The sequence below is a fragment of the Sinohyriopsis cumingii genome, chromosome 12 (assembly GCF_028554795.1).
Source record: "Sinohyriopsis cumingii isolate HCF-2022 chromosome 12, ASM2855479v2, whole genome shotgun sequence".
In the NCBI taxonomy this organism is placed as follows: Eukaryota; Metazoa; Mollusca; class Bivalvia; order Unionida; family Unionidae; genus Sinohyriopsis; species Sinohyriopsis cumingii.
The window spans coordinates 107,975,763-107,995,217 of NC_142972.1; the positions used below are offsets into that span (position 1 = coordinate 107,975,763).

At 34.2% G+C, this 19,455-nt stretch overlaps 1 protein-coding gene across 1 annotated transcript; it reads right to left on the reverse strand.

Annotated features, from left to right (window-relative positions):
* Positions 1-786: 786 nt before the first annotated feature.
* On the reverse strand, positions 787-17,118 carry LOC149787218 (lectin BRA-3-like). The gene is made up of 4 exons (XM_089978357.1): positions 16,856-17,118; positions 15,784-16,023; positions 10,952-11,125; positions 787-3,076 (listed from the first exon to the last, which is right to left on the reverse strand). Exons 1-4 carry the CDS (start codon positions 16,935-16,937, stop codon positions 2,871-2,873), a joined length of 702 nt encoding a protein of 233 aa, XP_089834483.1. The 5' UTR covers positions 16,938-17,118; the 3' UTR covers positions 787-2,870.
* Between the last annotated feature and the right edge of the window lie 2,337 nt (positions 17,119-19,455).

Sequence of the window (19,455 nt, forward strand, 5' to 3'; positions counted from 1 at the left end):
GCGGATTGATAAGGTCTGATATTAAGTATGCCATATCAAATAAGTGTTTCAAATTCAAATTTAAAACGAACTGGGATTTATAAAAATTCTAGTTACGAAGCATACAAATATTTACGTAAGAACGTCAAAGAAATCAAGCAAGTAGTTTAAATCTAGGTGTGTGGCAAAGAAGTATAGATTAAGTAGCTTGATCGGACACCTAATAAATCATACCAGCTTAATGGGTACCTAGAAAATATATTTACCAACTGCACACTTATCGATTGGTGCAAACTGTCGTTACCTGATGTTTTTAACTGCATGCAATTTTTACAAGGATACAAACTATACCATTTTTTGTGTTATCTGGAGACAAATTGAGTTAACTTCATCTTAGTAAATTATGAATCAAGTTAATGAACTTCATCATGACAGTGACTTTAGTAATAAACCTAGTATGTTTGTTTCGTAATAAAGTCCGTATGTGATCGAGCAAGTATAAATTTACGGTAGTGAGGCACACCAGTCATCAGAAAACTATTTAATATTTTCTACGCATAAAGTGGTTTAAATATTGAAATAAAACAGATAGAATAATTCCCAAAGAAAGAGATGACTTCTTAATTGTTTTCATCAATATTTCGTTTTCTTTCATACCATAGATTGATGGAATAAATCAGCTCCTACACCCACCTTCAGTATTAAGCGAAAGTGATTTCGAAAATGGACGGCTGATCAAGCAATTTCATCTGGAAACATCCTTAGTGTGTACGCTTGTGTTGCGGGGAGGAAGAAGATATACTTGAATGCAAAACATTTTGCTTTTATTTACAATACAATCTGTAACATTATAGATATATAATTAAAAGACGCAACAAAATACAAATCAATCATGCAAATAAACAAAATGAGCAACCTTCTTGTTCATTGATTTTCATATTACATCGGTGTTTCTTTAATCAGTTCTACAATGCATTGTTCTCTGGCAGTTTCATTTCGAGTGCAACATCTAAATATGAAAAAGTACACAGAATAAGCCAGAAAATTACCAGTAGTGTTTCCTTGCAGAAGAAAGTGTAATCATTTAATCTATCCTATTCTAAAGTATTGGCGAAACAGGTTTTGAGAATCAAAGTATAGAGAAACAGATAGTCTCCGTAAATAAACCACATTTCTTTCTATGGATACTTTTATCCAGTGAAAATATATTTTTAGCAGTCCATCTGGAGAGGATTCGATTCATAGTCATACTTACAGTTATATATTTATAAGGATATACACCATATCAATTATTTTATTAAAATTGTGTATGTTATTAAGGCCGTTAGGATATAAAATTATACTATTGATTATTATGTACATTACGTAATTGTTAATTTAAACTATAAAGACTTCATTAGTTTCTTTTAAAACAATTAGAACAATTGAATGCAAAACTAATTTTACATATTTTTTTTAGTTTCTTTCGCCTTTTGTTTCAATTGTATACCAGTTATAGATCTTATCAAAAGTCGTGCTCCAAGATCAACACAAACAACGAAAACTACAACAAGAACATTAAACAATATCGTTCCTGAACACGTGCGCTGCGGCCACAGTTAAATGCAAACATACATTACAGTATTAACATTAATCGCTCATCAATTGATAGCGGGTAATCTTGTACTTTTGCTGTTCGGTCTATCCTGAAATGTTTTATGCAGTAAAAATGATTCATAGCGAATGCAATGAATATAAAATTAAAAACGTATTGATTCATAGCATTGATGATAGAACTGTATGATAGATGGTTACTATTGACAACGTTAAATTGTAAAACGTCATATTGAGCGATACGATACAGAAGTGATAGACTATTGTTGAATCTTTTTTTAGATACATCGATTGATACCTACAGCTTAATTTGCACATTTTCAAGACACAGAAACACAAACACAAATTACAAGCGTGGATAGAATCATGCTCATGGTGCTCTAGAATATAACAAAATCATAAACTTTGTATTGAGCTTTTACGAGATAGGTTATTACCGAAATTCGCAGGATTTAAAACTATTGGCATGAGAGGAATGTTTGAATTAATAACATTAAAGGCGTATTACAAATCGCAATGGTGTTCATTCATGGTCGAGTATTTAACAAGAAAAGATTTTTCCACTTGTTCAGTACAGAAAACTGTATGATGCAAACATTACAAACAAAAATTGACAAAAACCGAAGTTTTGTTGGATTGTCTTTGTTTCGTTTTGTTTTATTAGTCTTCGTGATACCTTTTCAGTTCCAGATTTCCTTTTCCAACAGTTTTTTCATTTGTCAAAGCGACGATTTTTCAGGTTGGTGTGGGATAAATTCCTGCTAGCTGAATATGTGCTATAGCAGGTTGATAAATCATTTTAATCGTGTAGTCTTCATCTTTCAACATTTGGTCTTGTAAGATTGACAGAACGGTTTGTTTGTGTAATATGCGTTTATGTGTGTATGGGGATAGATATTGAGAAGGATAAAGCACACATAATTGATGTTCTCTGATTCTACACCAATGGCTGCACTAGCATTTGCTTTCTCTAATAATAAACGAGGTCCTGTATAATCAGTATCGATCATACGGTGAAGTATTGTGATATTTTGTTGTACATTGTTTGTTTTATACTTAAAATTCAAGAGCAAAACACTAATAAGAATATTAAAATCGGTGCATTAATGTAAAAGAAACAAAATCAGGTTTACATCAATTTGCAATTAATTTGATATCAGTCCAATTTACTTTAAGCAAAATTTCAATTATGAGCTCATCCATCTGTTTACTTTATTAGATTTGCCTTGTAGTATTACATATTAAAACAGTTTATTGCTAAATATCTTCGAAGTTTATGAAACATTTTATATCCGATGTTAAGTGTTCTTCTGACAAACGAAGTATCTTAGAATGGAACAGTCATCGTCCCAATACCCTCCGTTGTATATGGTCACACATGCCTCGCTTGGATACCGTGGTTGGTTAGGGTACCATAGGAAAAATGAAGCCGTACTGCCGTTCCACCATTTCCATGTTTGGTCGGCACTTATGTTTTGAAGTCCAATCCATACAGCGTAGGTACCTAGATCAACAATGATTGAATATTAGAGCAAGTAACAGTTTAGTGACATTGACACATTTTGATTTCGTGCATTAAAACAAAGTCTTAAACGTTTTCTAATATATTGCGGCAATAGTCATGATCTTTGATACAAGTAATAATCTCCAACTGTTTATATGCACTAAAAGCGTTACAATTTATTGTTAATGAACCATATGATATATGAGGCTGCTTGGCCTGTCCACTACTACTACCGCGTGCTTGCATGTACTGATCAAAGTCGAATGAATAGTTTGCTGCTGATGATATGGCAATTATAGAAGTCTAATGAATAGTTTGGAGTTCACACACTGCTTATCGAAGTCCAAACAATGAATAGTTTGCAGTTGAAGTAATACTTCTCAATGTCAACGAATAGCTTGTAGCTGACGTGGTCGTTTTGGATGTCAAATGAAACGTTTGTTATTGTCAAAGTACTTATCGGACCAGTATGATCATTTTTGGTGTATGCTTTCCATTTTATTCCTCATATAGGTCATGACCTTTGTAAACCATGATATTTACTTATTTTAGCAAGCAAGCCACTTAGTATTTGCAACCTTTGTATCATTAATAATCCACGAATGTGAAGTCGCCAAATAAACAAGCAAACAATGACCAGACTCATACAAACTAAACGCTATGACGCAGATCATTAACCTGCAAAACCAGTATAATCGCCAATAACAAATTGTTTTTTATATTTGGTTATTTTGTTGATATTTTGTACTCAGCTATTATTGTATGTTAATCAGTAAACGCACAGTTCAGTATCGGTCGGTTATTTTCATATATAGCCCTTAAGACACTTCCAATTGGTGCGACTACGGTGGTTGTCATTGTCTGGAAAGCAGTCACACCAATATCAACAGTTGCTTCCGCAACCTGACCACAAGTATCCTCTGCTACTAATCATTCGTTTTGCTTTTCACGACCAACGCTTTTATCTTGGTGATCTCATCTCGCAATTATTGTTCCGCTTCGATTATTTTTTCACGTTGGTAATCTTGATGATCACTCATAGTGTGTCTATTAACAACTCAATTCCATAGTAAATGACAGGATTGGCAGACCTTGTCCTGATTCATTACGTCCAGGTGCAACACGCACACACACATCACGCCAATTAAAAATGTTACGGGCACAATTGTCACACAATCATATAAACTATCTTCTAGTGCAAAGTTTAAATCTAAATCAGTCGCGTGATCTGTGATCTAGAACACTTACATTAAAACAACAGACACATCGAGCCTGTACCTTGTACCTCTTATCAAGGAGTAAATGATACCCATTGTGTTCTCCAGCCATAGCGGTAAGTGTCAAAATTATATATTTTTGATATGTGAACCTTCTTCAGGTTTTAACGTCATATCATGTAATGATGCATTTACTATTACGCAGATTTGAAACATTGTGACCTTTAATTTACAAGTTGTTATTAGAGATAAATGTATTAGCATGTATCTAACGATGTTTCAGAACCCATTACTATGACCAGTTTGGTTTTATTATAGCTGTTCAGGGCTGTGTAGAGCTGTCTGAATGTGTTCAGGGCTGTTCAGGGGTTTGTAGAGCTGTCTGAAGTTGTACAGGGCTGTTTAGAGCTGACTGAAGAAATGTAGGTCTGACGGAAGCTGTGTAGGGTTGACTGTAGCTGTTTAGTGCTGAGTGCTGTCTATACGCATGTGTATACGTGTCTCTGTACATGTGGTGGAGCCACGAAAGTAGACGTAGCCAATACAAGGGTGATGTATGCTGTGTGTACGTATGTGTATACGTTAGATTGTACATGTGGTGGGTCAGTGAAGGGTTTGAGCGGTCGATAAATGTGTGGGTCAACCCAAGGATTCGGTGAAGCCTCGTGGTTCATCAGTTTATGAATCATACGACTTTTCAAGTGTCAAGAGGCATATGTTTGTTCCAACTGATGTATCAATTGAGTACATTTTCAATTACTTGAGATTATTTTGATTCTTATTTTTATTCCAGGAGATTATGTCAATCTCACTTACAGTGCATAATATTATTTGAGAAATATTTGAAATCCTTGAGAATATTTGAATCTTAATCGTATTCCATAAGTGAGATAATGTAAATCTGTCTTACATTGCATACTATTATTTGAAACGTATTAGTAGTCCATGTGGTTATTTGAATCTCACTGTATATACGTAAGATTACATGAATCATATATATTCGTTTTTCAATTCGTGAATGTTTGTGTAGGGTGATTCGATCAATTGTATGTTGAGAGCGTGAGTGTTTTTCTTTATTTGAGTTATTCATTTAATCCAAAACCCACTCGGTTTCTAATCTGCTACACTAATGCTTTTACAATAAACTGACATCAGTTGGTATTGGCATATTAGTGTGATTCCAATTATTAATTTTTATTTGACTCTTAGGAATATTACATATATATATATATATATATATATATATATATATATATACAAGATTTAGGAAACATCAATCTGACATAGATATTGGTCGACATGCTTTCAATGTCTATCAATCAAACATTCCTTCATAGCCCCATAACCACGGTCAGAATCATTTGTCCATATATAATGATAAATCCAATCTTTAACACATATACCAAAGATGGTTTTGTACCTGATTTTAAAGACGGGGAAGTGTTTCAAACTGAATTTCGTTTTATGATACTGATGTCGTATGTGTGAAAGGTTTAGTTTACCTGTACTGAGTTCGTTACATATTGTTATTCCTTCACCAGATTGATTATTTATCAATAAACCCCAGGTATTTATAATAACCGGACATAATAATATGTAATAGTTATCTTTATAAAAACCGTTCACATTATCAAAAACAATTCCACTTTGCATTTTTTTTGTTCTGTGAAAGGCTCGAAGCCCACGATCAATGATATTCCTGGATTCAAATGCCGGGTCAGCATTGATGCTTGGAAGCTTGTTTTGTTCGCTAGCACGGACAAGGTTTCTGACAGCAATACATTCCAAGTCATTCGCGGTGGTGAGAAGATATGTGCAGGATGGAGCTTTCGTCCGTGCATGGCAGTCTTAGGAAATCTCTAATACATCTGTGAGCAACAACAAAACAGTGCTCAGATATAGCTAGTAATTGTCATCCTTGATTTAGCATTCGGCATAATTTTTAACATTTTTTGTTGGAGATTACGCGTATAGATGTTTTTGACGCTTTTGCCACTGCTTGCATAATTAAGTGGCCATACTACCCACCCATGTTATTAAAGTGATACAGGGGTTAATTTGCAATGTTACTTTTGTTGTGCGCAGCTCCTCTGTACGAGACAGTGATCTGACAATCGTCACAAACTTTGAAACCGGAATTAATGCTGCTTTACATATATAAGAAAACGTAGGCTTCGGAAAAATGACGAATGTTATCACCGGTCATACTCAAGTTTGGTGGTGAAATCGATCTCGCAGTTATTTCAGTGGATCCAATAAAAACGTAAAATCAATTCCGGGCACGGTAGAAGGTTTGCTCGTTGAATCACAATGTAGCATGAATCTTGCTCAGCAACTTGTGTTTTATTTATTTGGTTTTCGGACGCCTTCGTATCTTCCTCTTCAAAGTTGTGACACTTAAAATCCGCACTAAAATATGGAACTTTGACCTTTATTTGTAGCGCAGTAAATCTGAGAATGAACTTGAATTTTGTGGCATTTTAGTCCGCTGCGAATTTTCACTGACACATCCACAGCAAAAGTCAAGGTGAGTTAGCTTCTGTTAGGCTGTTATATACATACATGCAGCGTCTGCATGAAAACGTTTTACTTGTGTGATTATTATGTCGGTTAATAAACCTAGCAGGATTTTTTCATCCATAAATAGAGCGATAGTGATTCTGAAACAATATAATCTGTGAACATTAAGACATCAATCTGGATTCCTCCATATTGTCCACATAGAGATGACGAGAGTGTATAAAAGCCTTCATCCCAAGGGAACACAGTATCAGTGATACCTGTCCACTGTGTTTCAACTTTAATCAGTGTGGCTTTAGTAAGCTACACAGGAACTTTTATATTGACAAATTTATGTTCACCAAGGGGTATTTTCAAGACCGTCATTGATTATCAACAGCTGGAAATAACGAGAATAAAATAGCGCATTCAAGACATCTGTTGTCAGAATTATTTGCATTGCATTTATCACTGACCGTGACGGAACCAACGCTGGCATTTGCATCCAAATGGATCCATGAAACGAGCAATATTTTACTCCACATGGGCTAGAGCTCTGTGACTCCAATATGATTCCAGGAATGATAATACATAACAGTTGTTTAGCATACGTTCCTGCTTTCTATGTGTATGGGATAACTGCCACGTACTTTTCTAATTCACCACTGCTTGTATCAAACGTTAATTCAGCTACTTATGGTTGTTGTACTTTTTACATCAACATTCTCGGCAAAATATCTAGCAACGGCAGAAACAGCACGTTAGTGTTCATTCCAAGGTCGGTTTTGGTTATCCTCAATAGCAATACGATGACGATTTTGTTCAGCTTCCAACTTATCTAACAACGCAAATATTTCAGTTTTCTATTCGTATATTACGCTGTCGAGCAAATTGTTTCCGCTGTTGTACCATTGCTGTCATAGCAATCGATGACAGATTATTTGGGACAACAAGTTTTTCTGGTGCAACCACTGGACTAAATAATTTAAGTATGTAAGATTTTCACATACTGCTTGATATTGCATTCCTTCATTACTTTTATCTGATGCATGGTCAGCACGCTTATAGAAGGGACGTCGTTCTCTAACTGTTGTTGTTCTTGTTGTTGTTGTGGGATTTAACACCATTTTTCAGCACACGATTAATGGTAAAACCCCGGGAAGAACCACAGACCCACGAGAAACTACTGGCAAGCTTTCTCACATACCAACATTGGCCGAATCCAAGACTCGAACCCACGCAGACAGAGGTGAGATGGCAGTGATCCGTAACGGAGAGTGCTTTAGACCACTCGGCCACTTGGAACCCATGTTCTCTAATTGAGAGGTCCGTCAAAAACGTGTTTTAACTTTTGTAATTGACCAATATCAGAAACTGTAATCGGTTGTTGTTGTTGTTGTTGTTGTTGCTGGGTTTAACGCCATTTTTCAGCACACGATAGGCTATACATGGCGGCCAGTATTAATGGTGGAGGAAGAACCCGGGAAAACCCCGGAAAGAACCACCGACCCACGAGAAGCTACTGGCAGGCTTTCTCACATACCCACATTGGCTGAATCCGAGACTCGAACAGCCGCAGACAGAGGTGAGATGGCAGTGATCCGTAACGAAGAGCGCTTTAGACCACTCGGCCACTCGGGGCCCCAACTGTAATCGGTAAAAAAAAAAGTGATTGTTTTATATATTTGTGCCTGCTTTGTTCATTTCTGTTTCTGTTACAGATGTATGTGCAATAACATCTTCCTATATAATTACAGGTTCGGCGACAATATTCACTTACAAATCAAAATTGCTTGCAATAGTTGATAATATGATTTTTCTCTTCCTTTGCCACATTTTTAGACAATGTCTAGCATCAGGGCCATTACGTAACACGAGCAACGGTTTCATATAATAATCCTAATGAAACGTTCAGCACCCAAGTTCATATTTTCTAAGGCATACGCGTTTGCAGTTGTTGCGCCCCAATGCAATTGAAGTTTTATATATGTAAGGAATATCTAATTGGTTTTACTGTTTAAGCTTGTTATAAGATTCCAATGGTATTTTATACATAAACGCATGTAGTCAACCAATAGTAACACCACACTGTGAATCAGCCCTTTTTAAATAATTGAGTATGCCTGTTTCAGGGTCCTCATAGAAAAATGTCCTTGCTGCATTAGATAAAGTATCTATCAGAAATGAGTCCGCTCAAGTAAACTCAAGTCAAACATTACTGATTATGACGCCAACATACATTTTGTCTGGCTGACCTTTATACACAAAATGTCAAACGTATTGTAAATTGCATCAGTTATTTTGGGATTGATTCTGTTCGATAATAGCCATTGCTAATTTTCTCTTGTGATCGCACAATTTCACTTCTACATCATCATATATTATCTTGTAAAAAAATAATGTTGCTTAGAAGATGCCATCGTCATATAATTAACAAAATATTTGTTCATTTGATTTGCTCTTGTATACCATTGTTACTGCTTCAATATTCGGTGCTAATATTACCCGAGTATTCATCTGTGTAATTCTTCTTGCTCACAATTGTGAACTATTGTAAACTATGTGATTTACTTAACGTTGCCGTTTTCGTTTCTTCATGCACAATTTACTATACATGTATAAACTGCTTCTTCTCAAAACCCAAGTTTACACCGTTCCTGTTCTAAAATCATTCTTAAGTTAATTAATTTAATTCAGTATGTATCCAAAGAGAAAATGATATCTATTGAGCCTCTTTGACAAATCGGTATGAAATTTTCAAACGAAAGAGTGATTTAAGTTTTTCTTTGACATTTTTCGATCATCTGGTAGAATAAACCCATTATAAAGATCTCCATAATGCCCTTTACAATATTATTAAGGTCGATCTGATAATGTTTCTGTATTATATATATTTTGCTGCATGAGTTCTATATGAAATATGTTCTCTGCTATATGTTCTACTATACTTTTAGTATATCAGTTCCAGCAGAATTGTCCTGCCACCCTGTGTGATGCTTGCACTGCAGTTAAACAAAATCAATAACCCGGTTTCTCTTCTGTCTGTTGTATAGTTTCCATGAATAATACAATTCAAGCTGAAAACTTACCAGAATTATTAATCATAATAAACTCATGAAGGTGTCTATTGTCATAGGCGGTTTTTGACGGTTTTACAGCTTTTGGTCTGCCTTAATGCTTATATCTTATATGCCTCTTAGCATTGTTTTGGTTGTTTGCTGGATCATTTCACATTCGTCGAATATTTTGTATTACGTGCGCACGCATCTAAGTAAATTCTTTATTTGATGTTGAAATCTTTAAAATTCTTAGATTTGGTCTTAGGTTAAATTTAAACTAGTCGAATAATATTTGTCTAATAACAAGGAACGATAGCGTTTACTGGCATTGTCAGAGAAAACAGAGAAACTATATAGTGTTCATAGATGTATACTATCATTTCCCAGGAATTCCGCTATGATGTACCTTTCTTTCATTTTCATGTAATATTTTACAACAATAATCAGAGGTAAACAGATAATTAAACGGAACACGATTATAATGAATATTACAAAGTACGTGAGCAACGCGCTCAAATTCATATTCTTATATTTGACTTGGGTCTGACATATTAACCATGAAGGTGGACCTTTAAAGAGTGAGCTTCATTTTGTTTCTTATTTGCAAGCAAAATGTTTAAATTCATAATATTTATAAAATGCTTAGTTTAAAACTCTTAATCTCAAGCAAATTATCGTTATGACATATGTGTTTCCATGTCATATGTAAAGTTGGAAACGTATGCAAATACGAAGAGAAAGCCGCAGTTAACTGTCATTCGTATCTAATTATTAGACATTTATTACACTTTACACCGTGTGCTTATTTATTTTTACTACACAAATATGGAGGAAAAATATACCAGCAGAAATACTCGACAGATAAATAGCAAGAATGAAATTAAAGTCTATTTAATATACATATGAAATTAAGACTAATATGGTCACATATTGAAAGCATATTTACTGTGCACAAAATGATGTCATGAACAGGCGTATCATCGATGTAAAGATCATTATAGCACACTGAATAAATTTATGAAGTTGTAAAACCAAAGCGTTACAATAGAATATGTTCCAGTAGAGGACTAGTAACTTATATAGGTATAGTAGATAGATACCTAAACTGTTGCTAATGTGTCCGAATTCAATCGCATTCTCGATGATTATCAACTTTGCTTCTTCTGCCTCACATGCAGCCATGGCGTCCAAACGGTTTGTTGATCTGGTGTAAATCTTGTAACACAATGCAAGGGTCTCATTGTATATATAGTTTCTATCGCATTGCTGCGGTTCTGCAAAACCAGAAACTAAACACGTAGGCAAAAATTCTACCCTGAATCATAGAAAAGTCTCAAGCACACAAGATCAACTAGATGTACATAACACATGTCCTACAAAAATAAAGATGTTAAATAATAAAGCTTTTTTTTAAGTATTAGTCAAATATACAGTAACGTAAATTACATATAATGATGTATTATGCAGGACGCAAACAAAGAACCCAAAATAAACCAAAATTGTTCTTCTCTACAAATTCACCTACAAAAACATTATTTTTTCATTTGGTACTCCTAAGATTGTATTATTTTAGCATTAAGTTCCAACTCAGTAGTCTATAACGGTTAGGTTTCATTTTGTTAATGAAAGTAAGTGGACTGTGATCACTGGATAATATTATCAGCGAAGCAGCTGAAATATTTTACACTTCAAAATGTTGCAAAACCAAGTTAGATATTCTTTCTCAATTTTTTAAATTTGTCAAAACGATTTCTGATCACTAGTCATTACTGGAAGAGCTAGAATTCTTTCCCAAAGCTGAAATTTAGTTTCCACTATATTTTTCATATCTTGATTTCAATTTTCAAAAGTGATGATTAGATGCTGCTACTCACGAGCTTTTGACAAATTATATTTAATATCAGAGAAATAGTCAAGAAAATTCATCTTGGAATCTTCATTTGAAAGAGATTTCTCTTTTAATAACTCAAATGTCCTGCAGACAGTTTGCTCAAAAAGCAATTCAAAATTAATAAAACCGAATGGTCCTTGAACTGATTCCCTAAAATCAAACAAAACCAAATGAACAACCAGATCTGAATTATTTCCTGTATGAATGCAGATTTGGAAAAGCCGAAAAGTTTGAAAACTTTATCAGCGCTTTTAATTTAATTTTAGTTGTAATATTTTTCAAATGAATGACCTCTGGAAAACTTTGGGACGTACACAATATGGTCAATAAGTATGACTGGATGATTTGGTGTTAGATAAGGGAACGACAAAAATGTAAAATTATTCTGCTAAATGGTACGTCAATGTAGGAATAGGTCGTAGAAGAGCCTTATGTATCTTCCGAGAGGGTTTTCCTACCATTAGACATTTGGGACAAGATCATCTACAGTATTTAGATACAAGGTTATTTTCATTAAAAAATTTATTACTTTTACAAAACTTTTAAGTTTTGGTCGATATGAATAATCTTGTAATATTGATCCTAAATATCCAACTGATTTCATTTATTAGACTAAGGTGATATCCATTTTCTAATAAAGAGATAATATTTCAGAAAACAACAAAGTGGTACCTTTATGGCTTCGGTTTCGCTTATAGCTTTTTCAAAAAAGTATAAAATCATACGTTCTTCTTCCTGTTCGACAATGAGTGCTGACATTTTGTTAAACCGATTAATATAGTGAGAGTGAGAAGTATAAAGAGGGTCGCTGTTATCCATATCGAGTGAGTGATCAATACTAGGATCAAAATTATACTCATCAGAAAAATTACCAATAAATGCTAAATTAATAATTTCCTCATCACCATCATTCTCTATGATCTATTTTGACATAGCGCTGTTAACTGCGGAAGCAGGATACAAATCATGGATTTGCTCTCAGTCGGATAAACCTTTTCATCCAAACAAGGATGTTCAGTTGCAAGTGGATTAACCTAATTGCCAAATAAGTTATTGTGTATTGATAAATGGATAACCTGAAGAAGTAAAGAAGTTATCGCGCATATAATTTCTGATCATGAGACTACGTCTGCTGACACATTAATGCAAAGGACAGGAACATTAGCTAATTCGCATTATGCTCTATTAATATGAATACATTCACTACAAGTACGACTTCTCAGATAACGACAAAGTACCTCATAACAAAATGCTCTCAGGCGCTCATGTATCCTTTAATATTTTTATAGGGATAGGCTTGGCAAAATCACCAAAAAGTGATATATAACAGTTTTACACGAATGGTTCATAATTCTCCAAAATAGAATGAGACAGATTTTTTAACCTCCCAATGTGTTGCTTTCAATACAAAATTGTGACCTTGGCTTCTTTGATATCAGAACATTCGCAATGACTCTCTTATTATTCACTTGCTTAGTTTTCAACTTCTAGCAATGAGAAAAAAAATTGGTAAAATTATCGGAAGCAGGAATAGATAAGGTTTTCCGATCAGTCTTGTCAGATGTTTGATTTTTGAAACTAGCGCAAGATTAAGCTATCGAAGTACTCGTGTAAAGATGAGATGATGTTTTGCCCAAACGTTGCTGACAGAAAGACTTTCTGACAAATGAACCTTGGTGATTCATTATAATAAATGTTATAGGGGCGAAGATCATTTTCCGAGGTTGACACATTTTGCCCATCAAGATAGTGCTATATATATCTATATTTTTGGAAATTCTTGGTACATGACTTTATTTAATTTCGTAATGTGAAGTCTATAAGAGCATACTATTGCATGGGATCTATATATGTGTGTGTGTGTGTGTGTGTTGACAATTACTAACGTAAATATTAATAATCAAACATAACGACATCTTTGGCTTATTTTTCATTTGGCTGATGGGGTTTAGGTGATTCTAGAGGAAATCATCAGCTTCTAATTGGCTGGGCTTTGTCGTAAGAATAGGCAATGCCGAGGTAAATTTAGTAGTAACATCCATCAAGTGAGGTATTGCGGAATATATTGGCATTAGGGATTGTACATCAGGAATGAACTGAACAATCCAATTCGCAGTCATCTTCATTTTCGTGTTCCTGTCGTAAATCTGCAGACATATAGCATCCTTAGACATTAGTCGTGAGGAAAAATGTTTGTTTCAACTGTTCAGTAGATATAGAAAGTGCTTATTATTTGGACTATAATATGATTTTGGAACACTTAACAATGTCACGATTCTTGTCGGACCAGCACATTTTCTGTTTTTAAACATCTTCAGAATTTTTGATTCCTTTAATACTTTCTTAGAACTTTATAAGGATTGCTCTGGATTCACTTCTTGATATTGTAAGATCTTTTCACATTTTAATTTGTAACTTTGATAATTAAATTCTTTATATAACCTAATTGGTTTTGCTACTTTCTCTTACTTAATTTCTAGCCATGGAGTTGTAGCAATAGATCTTGATATCACTATGGATGCATTTCTGAAAATCTTCAATTAGTATGAGTTCTCTGCGATTATCGTCATCTTTATCAAAATTCTTCGCTGACCACCACCTTTTGAGTGCAAGTTCTTTTTCCTTCCAAATTATGAATGGGTTACACTTTCTTTCTTCTTTGCTACAATTCCTAAAAGTAAGTCAATAGGTCTCAGCTACCGATTCATAACCCTTGAAGATACATGCCGTAAACAATCTCATCCAAATATTTTCGTCCCACCAAATACTCAGCGAAATGCTCCTCATTTCTTCCTTGTTATAGAGACTTCGGCTCAGAAGAGCATAATATCTACCAAGTTCAAGCAACTCGACCTTTTCATAGACTTTAACTCTCGCTGGATTGTTGTTCAAAAACACTTCTACGCCGTGTCTATTACAAATAGCAGTTGCTCATCTAAAGCAGATATTCAACTATCCATTCAGAAATTGAACATGTGATTTGTTTTTACCTTCTAACCGCATGCATATTGATTTAAATACGTGAAAACGAAGCAATTACTATTTAAAAATAAATTATTTTTCAATGAAAATGTAGACCACTACAAATATTGCATGGCTAGTTTTACCATCATTGAACGCTCAGCCATTCAACAACCATCAAGTACACTGAAACGAGGGGTAAATATAATCTAAACAAAATACAGAAGAAACTGAAAAAGCCGCAATGACTGAATAACCAACACTAAATGACAGAGGGAGTGATGACGACTGACATTATAAATATTTAATTATCGACTTTTCAATCAGTTTTACCATTTTTGACAGAAAGAGAAAGAAACGCTGACAAGAGAATAATATGTTATATACGTCATAACAATGTAGTAAATATCTATGGAAAATGAACGCATACTGTTAAAACGAATCGGGTTCAACTAAGTCACTAGGTGCAGGTTCAAGTTTAAGGTATTCCTCCAAGTCAAATTATTTTGTCTCTCACTCCACAGATATCAGCGCATTTTGCCACATATGGCATCAGCGAGAGATAGAGAGAGTGAGAGAAAGAGAAAATCAGACAGCAGCGTGGATTTCGATGACTGTGTATCATATTTAATTTATTTAAAAATGTGGAATATTACTCTTTTACCGTTTGCTTTTTGATAGAACGTGAGCGTTCCCAATTTGTGATGTCAGATAATGGTATTGCAACACGATAAATGTTATGGTTTATAATGTGTTGGGTTCGGGTTTATAATAATTGGCAATCATTTTCACAACTGAAACGAAACAGTACTTTTAGAAGAAAATAAAAACTCTAAATAAGTTTTATCTTTCACCCGCCAAACAAAAGTCCAGGCATAGCTTGATGACAAGAAATTATGTTAATGGTTCTATACTAACTAACTAACTAGTCTCTATGTCTTATTCAAACAGTTATACTTTTAATCCGATATAAATTAAATGTGCTACGATGAGGCGTTTATAAATCATACATTATATTTTCAAAGTTATCAGTCAAGCAAGGAGGCAATTGGTTTGTTCATTGGTCTACATTATACATACTTGTGTAGTACTTCCATTCTTGCTGCGTTCCGTGACCAGCAGGGAGCCCGCGTTTAAATGACTTGGATCCCAAACATTTCTTCAGAGACGGATTGTAAAAGAAGGAAAGGCAAGACTGTTTTTGGGTGCATAGACTACCACAGGTCAGCATGGAAATTCCGTCCTTTTCCCATAGCAATTCAGATGTGTCAAGGTTGTTCTCAAAGTCATTGTCCAGCTTCCATCTAGTGCTTGAAATAGCTTTTGAAAGAATATGTGAAATCTGTAGAGCCATTATCTATATGTGCATCAATCTAAGAAAGATAGTATCTGCTCTTGATAAGGAAGATTGCTATATGCTCATCATCCACAGATTTTATAAATTCAATGACATTTTATCGATATGATTCTGACGAAGATGAATAAATGAGAAGAGTAAAGAAGCAAATGTTTTTGTTTTATTAAGATATTGTTTAGTACTTTTATAACATTATGTTTCAAAAATAAGTTCCTAGTAGCACTCGAAGTAGATCCTAATTGCTAGAAAAGCGTTTTTACGTCTGAATAACATCACAAATAAAAGATAACTGGTATCGTCTGAGTGTTGCTATTGATTAAAACATTATACGTCACACTATGTAGAAAAGAACATGCATGCACTGCTTTCCCACTATGGACAATACATATCAAAGACTAAATATATAGCAAGGAATAAACATGACAAGAACGCACTAACAAATGCCTTTCCCAGAGAGCTAGCAGTATTGGCACTAATGCCCTTCGAATTCATGGATATACATTTCGTTACATTTATATGCCTTAAAATCTGTATATTAATGAAAACATTTACCTTTTGTTGTCATCAGAACCATTCTTCCTTCTCTTTCAATTGTTTTTCTCTTCTGTTCTTTTTTGTCACTCTAATATTTTATTTAATTTTTGGTGCATTGAATACTTTATTAAAATATTGAAATACTTTGTGTTGAAAAGAAAAAACTGCACTTTGAATGCACAAGACAATAAGGTGAACAAAATAGACGTTTGCATTTAGGTTTCATAAGACAGATAGAATGTGAAATAGCGAGATACGTACCGGCAGGAAGAATGCATGCTATCAAGAAGAAGACGCGGACCGGTAAGCTGAAGGTTGTTGACATGACCAGGCAAGGAATCATGTTGAATTCGCAGGGAGAGAATAGATAATATATTTGTATTCCTATACAAAGTTTTCAAGTGTAGGTCAACGCCTTTAATGAATGGCTAGATAAATAACATATCTGTGTAAGCTGGCGCACTCTTCGATTGCAAAATCTGTGTGAAATGGCCTGTCGTAACATAATATATTCATGCACAGCGCCCTAAAACAAACAATGAGCAACTAAAACGTTGAAATTTATAATTAATAGATTATCGCAAATGTTATTGATTGGCAAATAGGTGTACCTAGAAAGCTCCTGGACACTGTTTTTGTTTTGGCATGAATATTTGTGTATACTGTATATAGAAGTTGAAGGATTACTATTCAGATTAGCTGTCAATCGTACACAGAAACGCCTTTCACAGACAGCCTCTTTACGTACACAAATAACTAAGATAAAGTCTCTAGTTGTACGGACCAATGTATATAAGAATATACAACGTATAACAACATTTCATAAACCTGAAAAGAATGAACATTTCTGTAATATAAATGCAACATGTGTCTTAAACTTCCTTATATGTATCTCAAACAAACATATACTCTCTATTTTCTTTTAAAAATGGTCATGATAGAATAATAGATGTTGACACGGCTTCCGATGTGTTCTATTTGACTAAAAGAGATGATTGTAATGCACAAAAACAAATATATTGGGTGTAATATTTTGTTTGAGTGAATAAAGACAAAACTCAAACAAGTTATTTACAAATACCGACATTCTAGAAAACCCTTGAGCGGTACATACAATGTTTGCTAATACTTTTGAAATTATCGACTACTGAATGTGTTAATAAAGTCCTCACGTGATTTTTATATTTTGACATACATGGAGAAGTTAATATTCCATAATGGTGAGAAAAACCACTGTTTCATAGCTCATTTAATTGACTTTTATAAATGCTTTTAAATATTTTGAAATAGCAATATGAAACTAAAATATATTGTTTTTAATATCTCTGAAATGTTAAAACAATAATTTAAATTCTCGGATGAGGGCAGATTTCCTGTTACGACTTATGTTTTACATTATGTAGCAGAAGGAACACAAAGCCAACACGGTTTATTACCTCTCAAATCCCACCATCTGCCTGGGCTATAACAACGTTAGGATTAAAAATTATACTGTTATATGAGAAGTCGCTGGATAATAATTTTCAATACGTCATGGTCGAGAAGATCACAAACGTTTAGCCTTCATAATAATGAATACATAAATGATTTGTGGTGATGGATTTGTATGTTTCATTTACAATTTAATCATTTCTTTGTTCATATCGAAAAAGAGAGGGATTGTAAAATGACTATTTAGTAAACATATTATGTGTTTTGACAGCTGTCATTAGCAAATAAAGGATTCATTTTTTTTATTTCATTTGCCAACATTTTACACAGTTGTGAAAAACTTCCATATTTGCTGCATTGCTTGGCCATGACTGAGACCCTAAACAGTTTTCCTGTCAAGAATGGTGCATGAATAATCCGCAAGATGGATGCCATCCACAGAACATGGCACAATCGACAAACGGGCAGTATTTCTCGTAAAACAAGATAATGTATGTGTCGAATTTTGACTATATTATGATCTAACTGCTGGTCGGTACCACAACTGCTCATCGAGATCTCTATAGAAGAAATTAAAGCGTCATGAATACGGTAATGAAATGAGACATATGACAACTGAACTTCCATCCACAAATCATCTGCCACTCAGTGTATCTTTCTAGTTGGGATATAGCCACAAATCATTTGGAGCTAAATCAGAGATGTATAGAGGATGCAGCAAGGTTTAAATAACATGCCCCTTTCACAACAAACCATGTGCATGTATTGCAGACCGATAAACGTCAGTTACATTATAGTCCCTACAGCAAAGGTAATGCCAATCACATACCAGGACCATACTTTCACATCTCGGCCCTGCCGGGAGAACATATTCATAATATGTCATAATGCAATAAAGAGAAACATATTATATAGCACAGTGACGAGCACAAACTAAATGTGTATGGTCCAGGCAAAGCAGTGAGTGTACTTTATCTAAAACGCGTAAGATATGCAGCCATTTTTAGGTAGGACGAGGCGAAAGCTACCCTACGAAATCAACCTTTACAGATCATATTGAATACCAAAGGCGTTTGAAAGGAGACCAGTAGGCAGTACCCTGGCTATATTTGCAGTGCCATTAGACTACATACAATTGTTTACCAACCAAATTGAAATGGAATCTTAGTGGATACGATGCCTTAGAACACTAAAAACATGCGTTTGAAACAACAGGACTATATACGGCATCATCATGCAAAAAAAACAAAATAAAATCATCGATCATTTAATCTAGTATTCATTAACTTGGATCCGCGCACAGCTTTAGAATAAATGTTGTAGAAATAAGTAATAGTGTTGTGGTTATTATTCATAGTATCACCAACTGACTTAAAATGATTTACTTATTTTATTTATGAATTAAATAAGATCACATTTTCAATATAACT

What these genes read in the sequence shown, in the direction of transcription:
- LOC149787218 (XM_089978357.1), bottom strand. Translation starts at nt 16,937, where the DNA reads ATGATTCCTTGCCTGGTCATGTCAACAACCTTCAGCTTACCGGTCCGC. An exon ending in AGAATGGAAGTACTACACAA is followed by an intron (nt 11,126 to 15,783) that starts GTATGTATAATG and finishes CTGGTTTTGCAG; the next exon opens with AACCGCAGCAATGCGATAGA. An exon ending in ACACATTAGCAACAGTTTAG is followed by an intron (nt 3,077 to 10,951) that starts GTATCTATCTAC and finishes TTGTTGATCTAG; the next exon opens with GTACCTACGCTGTATGGATT.